The 19,684-nt window shown below is 37.5% G+C and overlaps 3 protein-coding genes and 1 non-coding gene across 5 annotated transcripts; 2 read left to right on the forward strand and 2 right to left on the reverse strand.

Annotated features, from left to right (window-relative positions):
* Positions 1-791: 791 nt before the first annotated feature.
* Positions 792-8,424, reverse strand: LOC111788562 (formin-like protein 5). The gene is given in 7 exon segments (XM_023668932.1): positions 792-2,533; positions 3,158-3,393; positions 4,664-4,866; positions 4,954-5,773; positions 5,882-6,323; positions 6,325-6,533; positions 7,594-8,424. Coding segments are annotated over 6 exon segments (3,192 nt in total). The 5' UTR covers positions 6,418-6,533; positions 7,594-8,424; the 3' UTR covers positions 792-1,135.
* Positions 8,425-9,705: 1,281 nt separating this feature from the next.
* Positions 9,706-9,778, forward strand: TRNAA-AGC. Its single transcript has one exon. It is a non-coding gene; the product is annotated as a tRNA-Ala (tRNA).
* Positions 9,779-12,185: 2,407 nt separating this feature from the next.
* Positions 12,186-17,520, forward strand: LOC111789229 (kinesin-like protein KIN-14N). Of its 2 annotated transcripts, none has more exons than XM_023669928.1 (16): positions 12,186-12,991; positions 13,129-13,273; positions 13,740-13,849; positions 13,937-14,056; positions 14,132-14,314; positions 14,403-14,612; positions 14,687-14,761; positions 14,885-15,031; positions 15,112-15,250; positions 15,811-15,920; positions 15,999-16,160; positions 16,254-16,471; positions 16,640-16,721; positions 16,818-16,922; positions 17,014-17,118; positions 17,188-17,520. In XM_023669928.1, exons 1-16 carry the CDS (start codon positions 12,773-12,775, stop codon positions 17,341-17,343), a joined length of 2,286 nt encoding a protein of 761 aa, XP_023525696.1. In that variant the 5' UTR covers positions 12,186-12,772; the 3' UTR covers positions 17,344-17,520. The 2 variants fall into 2 exon arrangements, with proteins under 2 accessions (XP_023525696.1, XP_023525697.1); XM_023669929.1 differs by having other exon boundaries at positions 12,186-12,964.
* A 737-nt stretch (positions 17,521-18,257) lies between these two features.
* LOC111789027 (photosynthetic NDH subunit of lumenal location 3, chloroplastic) lies at positions 18,258-19,315 on the reverse strand. The gene is made up of 3 exons (XM_023669637.1): positions 18,954-19,315; positions 18,587-18,873; positions 18,258-18,515 (listed from the first exon to the last, which is right to left on the reverse strand). Exons 1-3 carry the CDS (start codon positions 19,222-19,224, stop codon positions 18,417-18,419), a joined length of 657 nt encoding a protein of 218 aa, XP_023525405.1. The 5' UTR covers positions 19,225-19,315; the 3' UTR covers positions 18,258-18,416.
* Between the last annotated feature and the right edge of the window lie 369 nt (positions 19,316-19,684).

The following is a 19,684-nucleotide window of genomic DNA, read 5'->3' on the forward strand; positions in this document are numbered from 1 at the left end:
GATTCTCCTGAAATACTGGATTTCAATGTTTTATTTTTTTCTAATAATTTTTGTTCATTGAATGGAAGTATTATAGGAGATTCAAATTATAGGCTGTATGTGTGATTTCTGGATGAGTTGAATTTGTATTAGGTGCTTTTCATGGATGCAGACAAGTATTTGCTGGCTCATGGCCACGTCTTCCCATACCCCTCTTAACCCTTCCGAACATTAAATGTTATCTTAGGCTATCTAGCATATGTGTTGTGAGATTTTATATCGAATGGGGAGGGAAATGAAACATTCTATATAAACCAAAAAAGACAATTGCTACTAGCGGTGAGTTTGGGTTGTTATTGTTAGAAATTAGAAATCACGACTCTCATGGGTTTGCTTTCGGCTTCCCTAAAATGCATTATACCAATGGAGATAGTATTACCCGATTATAAACCCATGATCTTCCACTAAATTAATCACCCGATTATAAACCCATGATCTTCCACTAAATTAATCAAGGTGGGATTCACTCCTAATAATCCTCAACAGTTACATGTATTATGATTAAAGATTAGATGATTGAGTTACATGTATTATGATGTATTATGATTAAAGGTTAGACGATTGAGTTGCTTCATCTTCGCATGTTTGTTGAACAAATAAAAAGAAAAATCGACAAGTTTATTGAACATAATATATTGGAGTCCCATATGAAAATATAAAATTGTGAAGAGAAACATATTAAGGCTTGCAAACATGAGGGATTACCTCCTACTGCCTCTAAGAAGAGTTTTGAGGCCAAAAGACAAGTTTAGTTAAAATAACAAGTGGAGAAGCCTTCTTTAATGTTGAGATTTTGGGGAGTTGACAACAAAAAAGAAGACATATTTAACTGATAGTCTGATACTCTGGTAACACAATCTACATCTACAAACTCTATGTTGTTGAATGCTCCAACTGCCAAAAACGTCAAAACTAAGTTCTTTTTACAAATGAATGAAGGGTGAATGAAAAACAAAAGTCAAAGTCTAAGTCTAAGTGCATTCTGAGCACATTGTGGCAATTCATGGAGCTTCTTCTTCTTACTGCTACATATCTTGCCTATGACCAAAAGGAGCCTAACAATTATGAAGGCTGGGCACCTTTTCAGCTGATTAACCTATGGACTCTCCTCGTCTGAACTTGAGTCACTGATCCTACGATCAGTAATTGCTGGGAAGATCAGTTGATTCAGATCGGCAGAAGGCGTGTGTCGTAGATCAGGGGGACGAACAGGGGGAAGAGCAGCGGGAACTGGAGTTGAAGGGGGAGGAGGAGCAGAAGAAACTGGAGTTGAAGGGGGAGGAGGGGCAGAGGGAGCTGGAGTTGAAGGGGGAGGCGGAGCAGAGGGAGCTGGAGTTGAAGGGGGAGGAGGAGCAGAGGGAGCTGTTGTTGAAGGGGGAGGCGGAGCAGAGGGAGCTGGAGTTGAAGGGGGAGGAGGAGCAGAGGGAGCTCGAGTTGAAGGGGGAGGCGGAGCTGAGGGAACTGGAGTTGAAGGGGGAGGAGGAGCAGAGGGAGCTGGAGTTGATGGGGGAGGAGGAGCAGAGGGAACTGGAGTTGAAGGGGGAAGATCAGCGGGAGGAACAGGGGGAACTGGAGTTGAAGGGGGAAGATCAGCAGGAGGTACGGGGGGACGATCAGAGGGAAGATCAGAGGCAACTGGTGTTGAAGGGGGAAGATCAGCGGGAGGAACGGGGGGACGATCAGCGGGAGGAACAGGGGGAAGATCAGCAGGAGGATCAGAGGGAACTGGAGTTGAAGGGGGGTGATTGCTATCAGAAGATGCTGCCTGTTTTTGTACCTTCACCTGCTTCTTCTGTGCATCCTTTATTTCTCGACATGTTTTATCTATCATTACCAAGAAATCTCGCACTATTACGAACAACCGTAAGCCCTCGTCCTTCCCTGCATTTCCATGGAAGTAGTCACCTGTGTTTTTCACCATTTCCATGATTTTTTTTTCTTCTGCCAAGAGGGCCATGATAGAAACCTCAGCATTCTGCAAAAAGCTTTTCAGGGTTTCGTGAAACTGACTCTCCTCACCTAAACCCTGCATGTCTTTGTTCAGAAAGTCTCTTGATTTTAAGAGTGCATGCCCAAGTTTGGAAACAGTTCCAGTTAAGGCATCAGCATCTATGGTTGCTGCTTTCTTCACATTCTGAAGTTCACCACTTAACCCTGAGACGACCTCAAGACCAAGGGTACGGTAATGCTCTTCCACATCGTCAGGCGTTTCATCCAGCAGATCATTTGATGTGGTGCTCGAGGAGCTATGGCTTCCTGTGGCGTTCCGCGCAGCTCTTATCCCTTCTGTACGAATTATCTCCTGGACTACAAAGTGCAATAGTGTAGTCTTGCCATCTTTTCCTTTCACATCTGACAATTTTAAAAGAGTGTCCAATTTGAATGCTTGTGCACCACCTCGAAAAGTTCCATCGTTCATCCGGTTTCCCGTCTTAAGAACAGCTTCTAGAAGTTTGAGGAACAGCCTGCTGCTCCGAAGTTCCTTGCAAGCAATCTAAGATGAATCCACAATTAGTCAGGAGGAAGTTCCGAGATGGAGGGAAATCAAACTAGTTTAATGCAACAGAACTTTCATTTCATAATGTATCTGTATTTCTACATCATATTTAGACAAATTTGAGAGTATGAATATACGAAATAAGATGAACAAAGATTCTGACTTTGTAGTTGGAGAACATCCATCGTGTGCATCAATCATTTTCCAGCAGAGCTAAACAAATCGAACATGGTAAGCCGAAATTCATTCTACAGCTTGTAGATGGATAAAAGACTATGGGGGCAGAGACAAGTAAATGGAATAGGTTCAATGACAAGTGTAAATCTAAGTTATATACTGTGTTCATCTTGCCCACTTTGCATGATGTCCTTGTTGAAATTGAATTACTCCCTATTCAACTGCTTTCTTAATTGCTCAGACTTACAAACTCCGTGAATAGCTTCATTAGAATACTACTTATCAGAAAACACCTGGCTATCATGGCAACAAGACTCAGTTACCTATCAGTCGCTCAAATTTTCATGCAGAACTAACTAGCAGCTTTAGAATTGTTCATATTGAGCTAACCATGATGTTGAGAGTTCTAAGTACTAAAAGGTAATAGGGTGGCAAGTGTTCTACCTCCAAGTTAACAAAGGACTCCTTAGTGATGGTGATGTCCTCCTGGAGAGTGCCCATGAAAAGCAGCGATTCCAACCTTTTGAAAGCAAATGGGATATCAACCAAACTTTTAAGGAAACGCTCGGCATTTCCAAGTTGAGTAAGTTCCCCACTAAACAGTCTAAGCTTGAGTTCTTCTTCTGGTGTTGGTGCCATCCTCAGTAAGTTTTCAAGAAGTTCGGCAGGAAGTTCAGCTCCTGATCCAACCAAGACAGGTCAGAATATGCTCAAGATCATATCATGAAAATGTAAAATGCGCAGAAATGGCTGCTGAAAAAAGGCAGAAAAACATATCTATACATTATGTAAATGACAGGGACACGTTTTTGTTCAATAACAATGACACTGACAGTAATGATCTCTCCGTATAGAGAAATGTTCGATTACCTTATTTAGAATGATGATACACCCATGCCGCATAAAAAACATATATTTTTGGTTACCTTTTAACAAGAGTGTCAACTAGAATTCTTATTTGGGAAAAGAAATATCGATTAGAATCACTGTTAAGAAAAATTTTGCAGAAACGGATGCAAACAAATGTTAACAACTACTTCTCCATATTTACATCAGAGATTTACCAGGGAATAATGACCTTCCATCACCCAGAAAAGAGAAAATATAGCTGATTGCAAATAAAGACACGTTTTATATGGAAAGGGAAATGCATACTTTCATCATTGTTCAATGTATAGGCTCCCTAGAACAATCCCTCATTCACAATTTGCTCAACAAAGATGGGGGAAGGGGAAAAATATATTTGAGCGTAAGCAAGTAGACATCAGCAATTTCAGAAGTACCATTCTATTAATCTGAGCCTGTGCTCAAAAGGATAAATTCCGAGTTCTTATACTTAATGCCACACAATGGTTGTGAAAGTAAGATCTTCTGAAGCAAGACCATACTTGCATGTTTCCAGCATTGTCATGTTGGACTTTCTATCACATGAGGAAATTAACATGTTACGCCAATGAAATAGATGATTTTGAGTGTTGTATTGGATATTTAGCAAATTGAGAGTTTGATCATTCTCCAAACCATTTAGCAAATTGATTCTCAACCTATGTCTAGGAGTATTGTCTTAGATATGCCTGCTTTCTTGTCTTTTTTTAATCATTCAACGAGCTAGAAAATGAAAGGTTGCTACCATTTATAGGTTTAACATGCTCTCTAGAGCCCATTTCCGGGAACCATGTTCTTTGGATCTCAACCAGCCTATCTCCTGAAGTTTTTGGGTGTGGAGCAACTTCCCTCAGCTACTTTATCAGAAAAGATCACGTTTCTTAACATCTATTGTAAATTAACACCCCATAGGAGTATCAGGCATATTGCTTCTAGTTCAACCAAATTCTCCACTTTTGGGACAGAATCAAATGTTGAAGAGAATGAAGTGCATGCCTCCATTCAGGCGTTTCTCTTTATGTCTTCTTAAGAAGATGCAAGAAAGTCAATATCAGGTAAGATTACCTTCATGAAGCGCATCACAAACTTCTTCTTTTGTCACATTTAGTGCCCGCAAAAGAATGGACAAATTTTGTGCTTTCTTTGAATCAATGATCTGAATGAACTGGTGCGCAGGATCTTGTGATGATGCCTCCTTCTTTCCCTCACTTTTGTTTTTATCAACTGGTGTATATCCAAAAAGAGTTTCTATCATCTCCTCGTTGAATCTGTATTATTTAGATTACATGTTTTCAGCAACTAATATAATAATTTAAAGCAATGGTGATATAAAAGGAGTGGAACTAATAACATACTGGAAAGATCCTGCTTTTATCTGATGCCAGACCATGGAATCATCAGGGTTTGCAAGAACTTTGTCCCAGAAAAATGGTTTCAATTTGGCTTTGGGAACACCCGATTCGTCCATACCTTCGTCATCACGTCCAAAAGGTCTTGGAGGTCGAGGTGGATTTACACCTTTGGGTGCTCCTGGAGGTGGTGGTCGAGGTGGACCACTACCACCACCACCTTTAGGAGGTGGTGGTGGGGGAGGGCCTGCTTTGTTGCCTGGTCCAGATGCTGGAGGTAGAGGGGGTCCAGGAGGGCGACCTGAATTTCCAGGAGGTCTTGGTGGTGGAGCACCAGGTGCAGGAGGTGGAGGAGGAGGAGAACTACTCATGCTGGATGGTGACTTAAAGGACGAAGGGGGCTCAGGAGGAAGGGGAGCAGCAGCCCTGCCAGGAGGCAGGGGAACAGTCTTGCCAGGAGGCAGGGGAACAGTCTTGCCAGGAGGCAGGGGAACAGTCCTGCCAGGAGGAAGGGGAATAGCCCTGCCAGGAGGGGGCTTCAGAGGTGGTATAATCTCTGAGTTGACTGGCACTGCTCCAGGAGGTAGTGGCACCAAGCCAGTAGTACCATCAGCCATATAAGTTGATTCAAAAGATGCGTTATTGGCAATTCCAGCATCTCCAAAAGCTGGATGTCCCTGCATTGAGGTATGTGCACCATCGGAGACAATGTGCAGGTTACCATCCAAAGATGGAGCTCTCTGGTGGTGATTCAAGTTAGATGCTTGATTGATGAGCACGTCTTCCTTAATAGAATTCCCAAAGGCAGAATACTTGGGCGAAGAACCTGAAAGGTCATGATTTAAATCAACATTAAGAAAACACCAAAAAATAATAATAATAATAAAAATAAAATCCATAACATGCTTGTGAGAACACAGAATAGAGTACTCACTTAAGCTCAAGCTTAGGAGAGGCCTTTCATGATTTTCATCATTTTGCTTCATTCTGGAAACACTCTTATTATAGCATAAAAAGAGCAAAGCTACAATAATAAAAGTCACTGTTGCTGTTATGACAACAGCTAAAATAACTGTTTGCTGATGATTAGATTTCTTTTCCTTTTGTCCACCTGTGCTAGAAGCTTTTCTTACAGGAGTTTCATCTCCTGAAGATTGACTTGAATTTCCAGAATCTGGTGGAAAAAATGGTTTTCTTTTAGGACGGGGCGGAGATACAGGATCTGAAGATTCAGGTGCCAGAGCGGGCTCTTCTTCAGCACTTCGAAGCCATCTAGAACTTAACTTCCTTCTAAAACTACCAGGCATAAAAAGCAATGACTCCAGATATCGGGTGTACCAAGCTTGAGAATTATAGTCTCTCCCGGAGACATGAAAATTCTTTCTTACACAATCTAAAAGAGCCTGCTTCATCTGGGGATGCATGGAACTTAGCATTCTGTTTGTTTTTTCTTTTGCAAGCGTTCGGCATTCGAAATTAATTCCATCTGTGCTCCTCGGTTTTTCTTCAGAGCACGAATCAGTACCATCTACATCTTCATTCAACTGAAAGAAATCCAAGTTGCACTTCACCAATAACAGCTCAGCCTGCAGCATGTTTTTGAAGTTAAAATAAGTTACCTTAAGAATAATATGCCATATGTGCAGATCTTAGGGCTAAAAAATCAGCCTAGAGACAGAAGCCACATAGTTATAGGAACAAATGAAAGGTCGAGATAGATATTTATCAAGAATAGAAGTTGAGAATTCTAAAACATATGTTTGATTGCTAACAGCTCTTTTATGTTGTAATCTACTCGTTTAAAAATGTTCGTAAGATTCTAACCAAAATTTTTAATAACAAAGAAAGTGGAAAGCTGTTTGGAAGCTATTTTAGAAAAAAGAAAAACATTGTTTATGTTCTCAAAAAATGTTTTAAGCTCTTGAGTAGTTAGTAAGGGTTAAGGTAAAGGTTATTAAACTGTAACAGCCCAAGCCCACCGCTAGTAGATATTATCCGCGTTGGCCCATTACGTAGTGCCGTCAGCCTCACGGTTTTAAAACGCATCTAATAGGGAAAGGTTTCCACACCCTTATAAGGAATGCTTCGTTCCCCTGTTCCCCTCTCCAACTAACGGGGAATCTCACATAAACCGTTAGAAATACAACTAATCTATGAATTAATTTTAAAAAAGAAAACGTGTTTTCAATAAGTTCTTATTTTCAAAAGAGCTATAAGCAGCCTATAGTTCTTCAAAAATTCTTTCTCAGAGGAAAAATGGGGCTAGGATTTCAAACAAAACAAGAATATTATCTATACAACTCTTGCTTTTTAAACATACAAAGAGAGAAACAAATTTGTAATTGAGCGTATAAATGCACAAGTTTTTAACACATTCCGCTCTCATCTCTGTTCATTGTTCCAAATTCTTACCTCCATTAAAAGGGCTTATTATAAATTCAGCACAAACATGGTCAAGAACTTAAGAACAGTTATGTCCAAAACCAAACATAATAGCAGCAATCAATGAGCCTAAATATCATTCAAGAATTGCAAAGATCAAAGAATTCAAGCAAAACTAGCCTTGAATCTAAAAAGAACAGTTAAGGAACAAGGTTTAAGATAAATGAAGCTAAATAAGATCATATCATAAACATAATTGCTCACCATCTCTATATTGATATCCCCAGTAATTGGGTCAGCTAGTTGGCTCAGAATCAGTTCCTCTTCCTCATGGCCCTTAAAGCAAGTTGCTAAAGAAGCACATATGAGAATCACAAAAACAACCAAACATCTCCTTTTTGCAATACCCATAAGTCGTTGAAATGTCATTATAACAGCATAATATCCTCACGGTTCCATCTTTCCCCAACCTCAAGTGAAAAAAACCATCCAAAACCAAGGTTCTTCAGAAACACGATTCCTCAAAATCCCGCAGCAAACCGAACAATAATTTCAGATAAAAATCGCAAAAACGAGCTGGACGACGATCAATCTCAACGATTCAAACAAATCCCATAAACACACAAGGGGAAAAAAGCTCAGAAAAGAAACAATCAGATAACGAAGCTAAGGAAATTCCAATTGCAAACCAAAATAATTGAGAAAAAGAGAGCGATAAAACCCCTTTTGAAAAGACGAAATGGAAATCAAAAGAGGGCGGAGTGGAAAGGCCGCCAATGGGTGTCCGATTCAGACCAGATCCACCAAAAGAAGGTCGAAGAATTCGCCGACGTTAGAAACATTTGACTAAATAACAATGCGTTGGAAAGAAGGCGTGATTCCGTTGTTGGAGAGGATTTTTGGAGAAAGCTGCTGCAGGAAGAAAGAGAATCATAATGAAATCAGACCACTTTCAATGGCGGTATATTGATTATTCCAGTCGTTTTCTCCTAAAACTCTCTCCACCTAAATCCGTGGAGAATTGAAATCAGACATTTCCATTCTTACCTGAAAATTTTCCAACCTAATTCTTTTGCGATCCAATCTACCACTTTATTTGAAATCTTTACACTTTCTTTTTTAACACCTTACAACCCTATAATCTATGCTATCTCCCAAAAACTTCGTATCAAAATATATATAATTTGTTTCAAAAATGCTCTTCAACTTTATAACAAAATTTTTAAATTTTTTAAATTTTTTTATTATCCATATATGGACATATATTTCATAGATCTATTCTCCTACGATTTTAAGAGTATTTGACGTTGAAAAATATGTTAAATTTTTTTTTACCGTTCATATACGTTGGATAAAAATATTTTTAAACTTTGTAAAAAAAATTTAAACGCGATAATAAAACTTTTGCAGTATATTTTTTTTTATGGTATCTTATTAATTTAGTTTAATTTTTTCTTTTTTGTTGTTTGTTTTAATAATGGATTTTAGCTAATTTTAATAATGTGTCAATAACTACTTACTCTATATAAGTTAAATTATTTTTATTAAATTTTTAATTATATAATTTTGTTATTAAAAATATTCAAATTTATAAGATGTCAATATTAAAAAAAAATTATCAAACTAATTTTTTTTATAATATAATGTTTAACGAGTCGACGATTTTCTCATTTCACCTAAATGGCTTAATTCCAAATTTTGTTAATTAATTATAAATAATATACATTTAACATCAGCTAACTTTAATAGTCAATAATAAAGTTATATAATTAAATCGAAGATTTCAAAATAGTAGAAATTAAAAGATTAGAACGTGTTTTAACGTAATCGTCCAAATAAATAACAGATGGTCTTTACTCGATTACATATATTTTTTGAACACCGAAAGAATTTATTGTGGAATATGAATCTATCTGGTCAATCACAGATAGAAACCATTTATCTGCACCTTATTTTATCTCCTTTTATTTTCGATCTTTCATCAAATTTATTTTCATCTAATAAGAGTTTAGTGTTACAATTTTAATATTTGGGTAAAATTTTGCTCGTAATAATTTGCTGTCATATTTATTTCTTTAGTACAAAATTAAATTGTTCGCACCAAGCTTAGTCATGAATAAGGTGACCAATTTTTTTTTATAAGAATAACCCATCAATAATGCGTAAAATCCTATGGTTTATACCATATTGTTACGTATAAAAATCTTGGTAATATTTTATCATAAGGTTTTCGCTAGGGAATTATTATTTCGATATTAATCATAAATTCAATTTTATATGATTAGATAAATACCATATCTCTTACTTCATAAATATTAATAAATTATTGTTTGAAAAATAAATAGTTTATTATATTTAATGACCAGATTCACAAATGGGGATGTAGCTCAGATGGTAGAGCGCTCGCTTAGCATGCGAGAGGTACGGGGATCGATACCCCGCATCTCCAATTTTTGCTTCATTTATTTTTATTATGTTTTCAGAACTGGGATTTGGGCTTCAGTTTAGGGCTTGGGCCGGATCCGATTTGTGTCGTCTTCGGCCCAAGAAATATGAAATCATATATATATGTTTCTAAATAAAATTAATTAAATATATAAATAATATATCCCAAAAAAAAGGCATTTTTGGGATCTTAGTGCCTAGTCATCATACAAGTAATTATTAATCTAATAATCGTTAATTAATCATGACCTTGTAACTAATAAGGATGATGGTGATTATAATTACCCATTAAATTATTTAATTTTAGAAATTATTTTACTTTTTGTCCTCTCAATTTTGTTGTAATTATTATTTTTTTTTAATAAAATAAACTCTTTATTGGTGCGGTGTTTGAAAACATGTACAAAAGGAAGACCATTGACGACTAGTGCTATGAACAAAATCAACCAAAGAAGCACAAACACATGTCTTTATTGACAAAAGCCTTAAATAAGTAGCGTCTCGATGCTCTCGAGAGTGGTAAACCGCTATCTATATGGTTTTCCTTACTTGATTCGATGCAGTTCTAGCAACTCAAAGCGCTATAATTTTACTGTGGGTAAAAATCTTTGATTAGAGAGGTAAAAAAGTGGATCAAGGTAAAATAATGCACCATTATGCTTAGCTTGTGGTAATTTAAAGCAATTAAAGGTGTAGTTGACGATTTAAATAAGAATATAAAGCCAATATCCTTAATAAAACAAAAGAACAAAAGAAAATTCCATACATTAGTGTCGGTTGATTCAATCTTATATGTTTGTTTTAATGTTTCAAAAATTTTGGGTTTTTGTTAGTTTTGTTTTGTTCATTTCAGCATCCCGTTACAGGTCTATGTAAGCTTTTTGTCCAACACGTAACACGTTGAGGTGTTCAATTGAGTATGTAAGGAAGATATTCATATAAGTGTGGTGCTATTCCCAACACGTTTTAATAGGTTAGTTACTGTTTGGACTCAAGTGATGTCGAGCTAAACTAAGATAGTATTGCACACATTGATAGCGAAATGGGTCTCGATATTCATAAAATTATTCCATTTTTACTTGATCCAAAAGCTTGAAAATGTACTATTTAATTCACTGTTCGACACTGGTCGTGATGTAAACTAAGCTCGATCTAAAACTTCATCTCATGGGAGTACACGAGTTGGATTGAAAAAATTTATGGTTGGTTGGATAGATAATCCAAGACCCGAATAAAGTTCACAACCCAATCTAACCCAATTCTCTATTTTCAAGTTGGGTTGGATTGTGAGTTGTTTTTTTTTAATTATTAAAAAAAAAAATTCATAAAATTCAAACATCAATACAACTCATCACTAACATCAGTTACAAACGTTAAATATTCTTCATTTTTTTAAAAAGTATTTTAGTGTAACGTCGCCAAAAAAAACACTAACCCACAAATCGAATCGAATCTTTCCGTTTTTAAAAATTCAATCCAACCCAAACCGAGAAAAACCCAACTCAACCTAACCATTATGGATTCGGGTTGGGTGAACTAAGTTGGTCGGGTTATCGAGTCACATGAACACTCCCATTTCATATTGTCGGTAACTCGAACAGAATTCAAATAATTTAAACGTATATTTAATAATTTGAAGAGAGAGAATGTAATTCATAGGGTAAAGAAGAAGCCTCCAAAAAGAGACCAAAGAATGAATTGAGATATCAACAACTTCTTCCACCACCATTACTACAAGACAGAAAATTAAAAAAAATAAAAAATAAAATAAAAAAATAAAAAAAGTAATAAAATTCTTGTCCTCCAATGACGCAAAGAAAAGTAATTATTTATTAAATAAATACAAAAATTAATATAATTATAAACCCATTAGTGGCAGGCTTTTCTGTTAGATCTCAACAACAGAGACAAAAATTAATAATAATAATATATTTATATCATAATTTTAATTTTCTTAAATTTTATTTAATCTATTTATATATTTTTAGGTGACATTTTATTTTCAATTAACAACCTTTTTTTATTTTTTTCATTTATTAATTAAAATGAGAAAATACTCATATATATTAATTTTAATATTTTAATAAAAAAATTTAAAATTTCATAATATATATTTTTTAATAGTTATTTGTGGTGGTTAGGGGCAGTTTCTACCGTCCCGTCACAGCAATTTAACTTGTTTATAGAGCTTTTTTCTATCGAAAACTTAACATTTTAGCTGTTGGATGATGAAAGTCCCACATCGGCTAATTTAGAGAATGATCATGAATTTATACGTGATAAATACTAACTTATGAGACGGAAAACACAAAGCAAAGCCATGAGAACTTATGCTCAAAGTGGACAATATCATATTTGTGGAGAGTTAAGTTAGTGTATTATTTATTACAGGTCACATGCTTCCCATCTTGTTCCCCAAAAACCTGATTTCAAAAAATTTGAGTGTCCTCCTCCATTGATAAGAGTGAAAGAAGAAGGCCAGGAATCCGTGCTTTTCTCTACCAAACAAGAACAACCCATTAAAATCTCTGCTCAAAACTCCAATTCCTTGGTTCTAGATACGTTTTTTTTAACCAATTTACACTCAAATCTTTACTCACCAGAACCCCATTGCCCTTTTCTCTTCTCTCTCTCAGAGCTCATCAATCTTTCCTGCTCGTTCAAGCAAGCGGCTGCAGTGCACACAAATAATCGTTAGCTTTAAATGCAATTTATGGCCCCACAACTATATGCTTGAGTCCTTTTTTTGCCTATCTTTCTTCTTCAAATATTGTGTTGTTCTTCTGTTTCTGTTGGCTTCATTCCCTCTCCCCATGTCTTAGATTCTTCCATTTTCAAGATTTGAGTGATTTAACTCTTCTGGGTCTGTAGTTTTTGGGGTTTTTTGTTTTGTTTTGTTTTTTTCACCCCCTTTTGGATTTGGTTTATGATCCATCATCCAGGGTGTTGGTGATGAACTGGGTGTTATAGATTGTGGGGTGAGTAATTAGAGGCTATAATGGTTGGACCTGCTATTAATGTAAGGACCCGTTTGTCCTTCTCCGACGTTAACGGCGGAGAGGAGCTTTGTCTTACCAGTGCTCCGACGAGCATTGCTGGCTCTGAGTGCGGTGGCATTGAGTTCACTAAAGAGGACGTTGAGGCTTTGTTGAATGAGAAGCTTAAAAGGAAGGATAGGTTTAATCTAAAGGTCAGTCCCTCCTTTTCAGCGGTTAAGGTAATTCAGATGATGAACACCATTTTGTCTTGCTTCTTTCTCTTTTACATTATCAGATCAGTTAAAAGGGTTGATGGAATTTGAGAAAATGTTTGTGGGGATTGCGTTTTGATGAGACCATTTTGTTGGGTTTTCAGGAAAAATGTGATAACATGGTGGAGTACATTAAAAGGCTTAAACTCTGCATCAAATGGTTCCAAGAGCTTGAATATAGCTACTTATTAGAGCAGAGGAAGCTACAAGATGAGCTAGAAACCTCTGAGATCAAGTCCAGTGAAATGGGTATCTCCAAGATCTCATGTTCTTGGTATTTGATATCATTTTCAACCCATTTTCATTGATATTGACTTTCTTTTGTGATTATTAGAGATGATAGTGAAGAACAAGGAAGAGGAATTGAATTCTATCATTGTAGAACTTAGATCATGTTCTTGGTATTTGATATCATTTTCAACCCATTTTCATTGATATTGACTTTCTTTTGTGATTATTAGAGATGATAGTGAAGAACAAGGAAGAGGAATTGAATTCTATCATTGTAGAACTTAGATCATGTTCTTGGTATTTGATATCATTTTCAACCCATTTTCATTGATATTGACTTTCTTTTGTGATTATTAGAGATGATAGTGAAGAACAAGGAAGAGGAATTGAATTCTATCATTGTAGAACTTAGATCATGTTCTTGGTATTTGATATCATTTTCAACCCATTTTCATTGATATTGACTTTCTTTTGTGATTATTAGAGATGATAGTGAAGAACAAGGAAGAGGAATTGAATTCTATCATTGTAGAACTTAGAAAGAACAATGCATTTTTGCGAGAGAAATTCACACAAGAAGAATCCGAGAAGTTGGTAAGCTTTTAATCGAGATGTCGTGTATGAACGATGAAATAAATGGGAGTTTGGTGTGTTGACTTAAGATTTGAGTATCATTGTCAGGCTGCAGTAGAGTCTCTCACCAAGGAGAGAGAGGCTAGGCTTATAATGGAGAGGTCACAGGCTTCGATCTCCGAGGAGCTTGCAAGGGCTCAACGTGAGCTTTCGAGTGCGAATCAAAAGGTAAAATCGAAAATAGACTAATTGGTGTGCTTAACACAACAAATGTTTTGACCTCGACTCATGGGAATTCTGCAGCTATCGTCTCTTAATGAGATGTACAAGAGGTTGCAGGATTACATTACGAGTTTACAACAATATAATGGCAAACTTCATACCGAGCTTTCGACTGCTGAGGATGACCTCAAACGAGTAGAGAAAGAAAAAGCTGCCATGGTAGAGGATCTCAGTATGATCAAGGGCGAACTTGCATTGTCTAAAGTGAGTTCTTTTTCTACGAGTAGACTTGCGTTTTTACTTACGGATATCAGTCTGTTTTGAATCATCATTGTCTATATTGCGAGTATAGGCTTCTCAAGACGAGGCATTAAAGCAGAAGGATGCTATGCTGAACGAAGTTACGTGTTTAAGACGAGAAATACAACAGGTTAGAGACGATCGAGATCGTCAACTCTCTCTGGTGCAGACTTTGACAGATGAAGTAGAGAATTGCAGGGAGTCAGCAGAAAAATACTGTGAGGAGCTGGATGAAATGAAGGCAAAAGCAAATGAATTAGAGGTTCTTACATTGATGTTCATTGTTCCCATTTTTTGTATAGATCTTTAAGCTTGAATTCGAGTTCTTTTTTGCAGGCAAGATGTTCTTCACAAAGCATTGAACTAAAAACATTGCAAAATCATCTAGCTGCTGCTGAAAACAAGCTGCAGGTGATGATAAACAACCTTAAAGACATCAAAAGAGTGATTTTACTCTGCAAATGTTGTCTTTGACATTAAAATGATGAACTGACCAAGTTGGATGATAAATCTTTTGGCATGCTTTTCTTCTAGGTCTCTGATCTAACTGCAATGGAGACGATGCACGAATTCGAAGATCAACGGAGACTCGTAAGTGAGTTACTAGCACGGCTCGGAGATGCAGAAACTAAGCTAATGGAAGGAGAGATGCTTCGAAAGAAACTGCATAATACCATATTGGTAATCCCTCGTTGCATAACCATTGTATTAGCTGCTGTACTGTTGTTTTTTTTATTCATTGAGCTCTTTTTGTAATGCAGGAATTGAAAGGGAACATTCGTGTATTCTGTCGAGTGCGACCTTTGTTACCTGATGAACGTTCTAGCCCCGAAGGAAATTTCATCTCGTACCCGTCATCAGTCGAATCGCTTGGACGAGGAATCAATCTGGTGCAAAATGGTATACTTTTTACTGATAATATTCAAGCCCACCAAGTTACTTCCATATGATACATTTGTTAGGAATCACGGATCTCCCAACAATCCTCCCCTCGAACAAAGTACACTATAGCCTTCCCTGAGGCCTATGGAGCCCTCGAACAGCCTCCCCTTAATCGAGGCTCGACTCCTTTGGAGTTCTCGAACAAAGTACACCCTTTGTTCGACATCGACACTTGAGTCACTTTTGACTACACCTTCGAGACTCACAACTTCTTTGTTCGACATTTGAGGATTCTATTGACATGGCTAAGTTAAGGGCATAGCTCTGATACCATGTTAGGAATCACGACGCTCCACAATGGTATGATATTGTCCATTTTGAGCAAAAGCTCTCATGACTTTGCTTTGGGCTTTCCCGAAAGGTCTCATACCAATGGAGATGTATACCTATGATCATCCTCTAAATTAGCCAACGTGGGACTCCCTCCCAACAATCCTCAACAATACATTGCCCTCCAGCTCTCTTTATTCGAACTGATATCAGTAAATAAAGCTTCTACCATGCTTATATATTGTCAGGGCAACGACATTCTTTCACGTACGACAAGGTTTTTGCACCGGAAGCGACACAGGAAGACGTCTTTGTAGAGATTTCCCAACTTGTACAAAGCGCCCTCGACGGTTATAAGGTAATACATGACACCATAGTCTTTACTCCCATATTTTGGCTAATTTACAAGTTCTTTGGTAAATGTTATTTCTTTTAGGTTTGTATATTTGCGTACGGTCAAACGGGTTCGGGAAAAACGTATACAATGATGGGTAAAACAGGGTTTCTAGAGGAGAAGGGACTGATACCTCGATCATTGGAACAAATATTTCAAACCAGGCAGTCTCTTCAACCTCAGGGTTGGAAATATGATATGCAGGTGAGAGATACATTATACTATTTGAGTATATGTTGTGTCTTTTCTGTTGTCATGTTCTAAGACATCTTTGTTGAACTTCTTATCGTTCTATAGGTATCGATGTTGGAGATATACAACGAAACGATCCATGATTTACTATCATCAAACCGATCAGCTCCAGATGTGGTACGAGCAGAAAATGGTTCTCCTTTGAAGCCATACTCGATCAAACACGATGCAAATGGGAACACACAAGTGTCTGATCTTACAGTTGTTGATGTTCGTAGCGCCAAGGAGGTATCGTTTCTATTACAGGAAGCTTCTCGGAGCAGGTACCAATAGTTTCCTCATTTCCACTCGTATCGACTTGCACTAATGCTCCTTACCTGCAATGCTCAATGCTGCTTGAGTTGTTGATGTAGCTATAATAACACTTTTTGATTAGTACGTTATGTTTTTACGAGTAACGATAGTGAAAACGCATTGCATTTTCTCCTTAGATCCGTTGGCAAAACCCAAATGAACGAGCAATCATCGAGAAGTCATTTTGTGTTCACTCTTAAAATATCCGGTGTCAACGAGGTAAAATATGGTTGGTCGCCGTTTATGTTTTAACGTGTCGTGGTTCTTCTCTACTGCCATGTTTCCATAGATTCATTCTCATTTTGCATCTGGTAGAGTACTGATCAACAAGTACAAGGCGTTTTGAACTTAATTGATCTTGCTGGGAGCGAGCGTCTTTCCAAGAGCGGATCGACGGGGGAACGACTGAAAGAAACCCAAGTAAATGATCATTACTATCATATTTTTGTTTTAAACTTGTTCCGTTATTCAAATTCCGCTCTTAATCCTTTATTTTCTTCATTACAATCAGGCCATAAATCGAAGTTTATCGTCTTTGAGTGATGTTATATTTGCTTTGGCAAAGAAGGAAGAACATGTGCCATTTAGAAACTCAAAGCTTACATATCTTCTTCAGGTACTTCTTGTTGATTTCTCTGTTTGACATTTATTATACAATCATTCTAACTTTCTGATGGTTAACCAGCCTTGTCTCGGTGGAGATTCGAAAACGTTGATGTTTGTAAATATCTCTCCCGATTCCTCCTCGGCTAACGAGTCGCTCTGCTCGCTTCGCTTTGCTGCACGAGTCAATGCTTGCGAGATCGGTACTCCTCGGCGTCTAACCAATACACGACCTTAAGGTTTATGCTTGAGCCTTGCTTTTACATTGGCAAATCAGCTATCTGATAATTGAATATGAGGATGATTATGACTTAGGCTTAGTTGTATAGCAAAAGAGATCTGATTGTATTAATGAAAGCAAGATTTTTTTTTCCCAATTCTTGTGCCAAGCATGCTGTAAATGATCCTTCTTGCTTGTAGCAGATATTGTCATCTTTGGGCTTTCGCTTTCGGGGCTCGTATTGTCATCTTTGGGCTTTCGCTTTCGGGTTTCCCCTCAAGTTATTAATACGCATTTTCTAGGAATAGGTTTCCACACCCTTGTAAAGAATGTTTCGTTCTCCTCCCCAACTGATGTGGGATCTCGCATCCACCCCCTTCGAGGCCCAACGTCCTCGCTGGTACTCGTTCCCATCTCCAATTGATGTGGAACCCCCCAAATCCACCCCCTTCGGGGCCCAGCGTCCTTGCTGGCACACTATTTCGTGTCTCACAATCCACCCCTTTTGGAGCCTAGCATCCTTGCTAGCACACCGCTTCGTGTCTCACAATCTACCCCCTAGGGCCCAGTGTCCTTGCTGGTATTCATTACCTTCTCCAATCAACGTGGGAGCCTCCAAATCCACCACAATTTGGGGCCCAGCGTCCTTGCTGTGTCCAGCCCCTTCGGGCCTCAGCTTTCTCACTGGCACATCGCCCGGTATTTGACTCAGATACCATTTGTAACGGCCCCAACCCACCACTAGCAATATTGCCCTCTTTAGGCTTTCCCTTTCGGACTTTCCCTCAAGGTTTTAAAACGTGTCTTCTAGGGAGAGGTTTCTACACCCTTCTAAAGAATGTTTCGTTCTCCTCCCCAACCGATGTGGAATCTCACACTTCTTGTTTGCCTGATTGATATCGTCCCCCATCCCGTTTAAGACAAAATCTAGATTGTTGAACTAAGATTAAACACTCGAACCACTGTTATTGCATCGTTACGCCACATTTATCTATGGATGCAAAATCGAATCGAGTTATAAACAAGAACAACAGAAGAACAGTGGAAAAAAAAGGAAACTGATCCTTAATCTTCTCAAAAACTTCCACAGTTTATGCCATTCTATCCATAACTTCTTGAAGTATAGGCGTTGTCTGTTGATAGTAAGCTTCAGTTTCACTCAGATTCTTCTGCTTTGCTGCATCTTCAAGCTACAAACACAGAAAACAAGAAACTTCAGCTTCAAGAATTGCAGATTTTTGTAAGCTTTTTTGGTCTTTACCTTCTCGAAGTTGTCGAATAATCGGTTTGCTAAATCGGTGAGAGGCTGCTTCTCACCGTCTTCTGCTGCCGAAATAACATTGTCGAAATCATAGTACATGAACGTCGATTTGAGTCGAAGATACTTCCTCACATAATTCAAAGTATCTTTCCCAATCAAATCCGCCATAGCCATAAGATCAAACGCATATCTCTTCAATCTGTATTTTCTCCCTTCGGTCCCTATGTTAGCTATGTAAATCCCCATCTTCAAAAACGATCGAGTACCCGTTTTCTCGTTCGCTATGTCTGTTACAAAGAATCCATCATGAACTACCAAACACCAAACGACTTTCAACTTGTTCTACAGGAAGAAATAGAAAGCTTACTGTTATAAACAGAAGGGATTGGCAAAGGGCCATCGAGCCAGTACTCGTTAGCAGAAGCGATCTCGACCGGTGCATTGCCGAAGAGAGCGACAGATGCGAGACTGGTAAGAGCCAATCTTCTTGTCAATGAGATTTCATGAGAGGAAACCTCCGCTTGTTTCTCGAGACGCCCCGTTATTTTCGATCTCTTACGAGTCTTTTGAAGCTTCGAAAGCTTGGGAATGGCGGAGAACTTCTCCGAGACACCGTTTAAGTTCGCAAGACGAGCCATTGATGCAAAGCTTTGAAGAGAAACGGAGGAATTTGGCAATAGAAAGAGGCAGAGCTTCTAATTCAGTTTATCCCTTTCCCCTTTTCTGGTGTCCTTTACAGTCCACTCAAAAGGATATCCTCATGGAGGTTATTTTGGTAATTTTGTCATGAAAAAAAAAAAACTAAAATTATTATTTTAAATAAGTCCTTAAAAATAAATTTCTAAATTTTTTATTTTTTACCGAATAAATGTTCGTATATTTCGAAAAATTCACGAACCTATTAAAAATAAAATTAAAATATTTGGCCTTTTAGTCGATGACGTAATGTGTTCGTTGATATTTAATTTAATAATATTTTTTGATTTATTATTTATAATATATAGTTGGAGTGTCTCAATCTTGTTCCATCACCATATTCTAGTTTCTTAATAATATTATTATAAACTTATATTCAATGTAAATAATATATCATTAAAG

Source organism: Cucurbita pepo, chromosome LG02 (assembly GCF_002806865.2).
Source record: "Cucurbita pepo subsp. pepo cultivar mu-cu-16 chromosome LG02, ASM280686v2, whole genome shotgun sequence".
In the NCBI taxonomy this organism is placed as follows: Eukaryota; Viridiplantae; Streptophyta; class Magnoliopsida; order Cucurbitales; family Cucurbitaceae; genus Cucurbita; species Cucurbita pepo.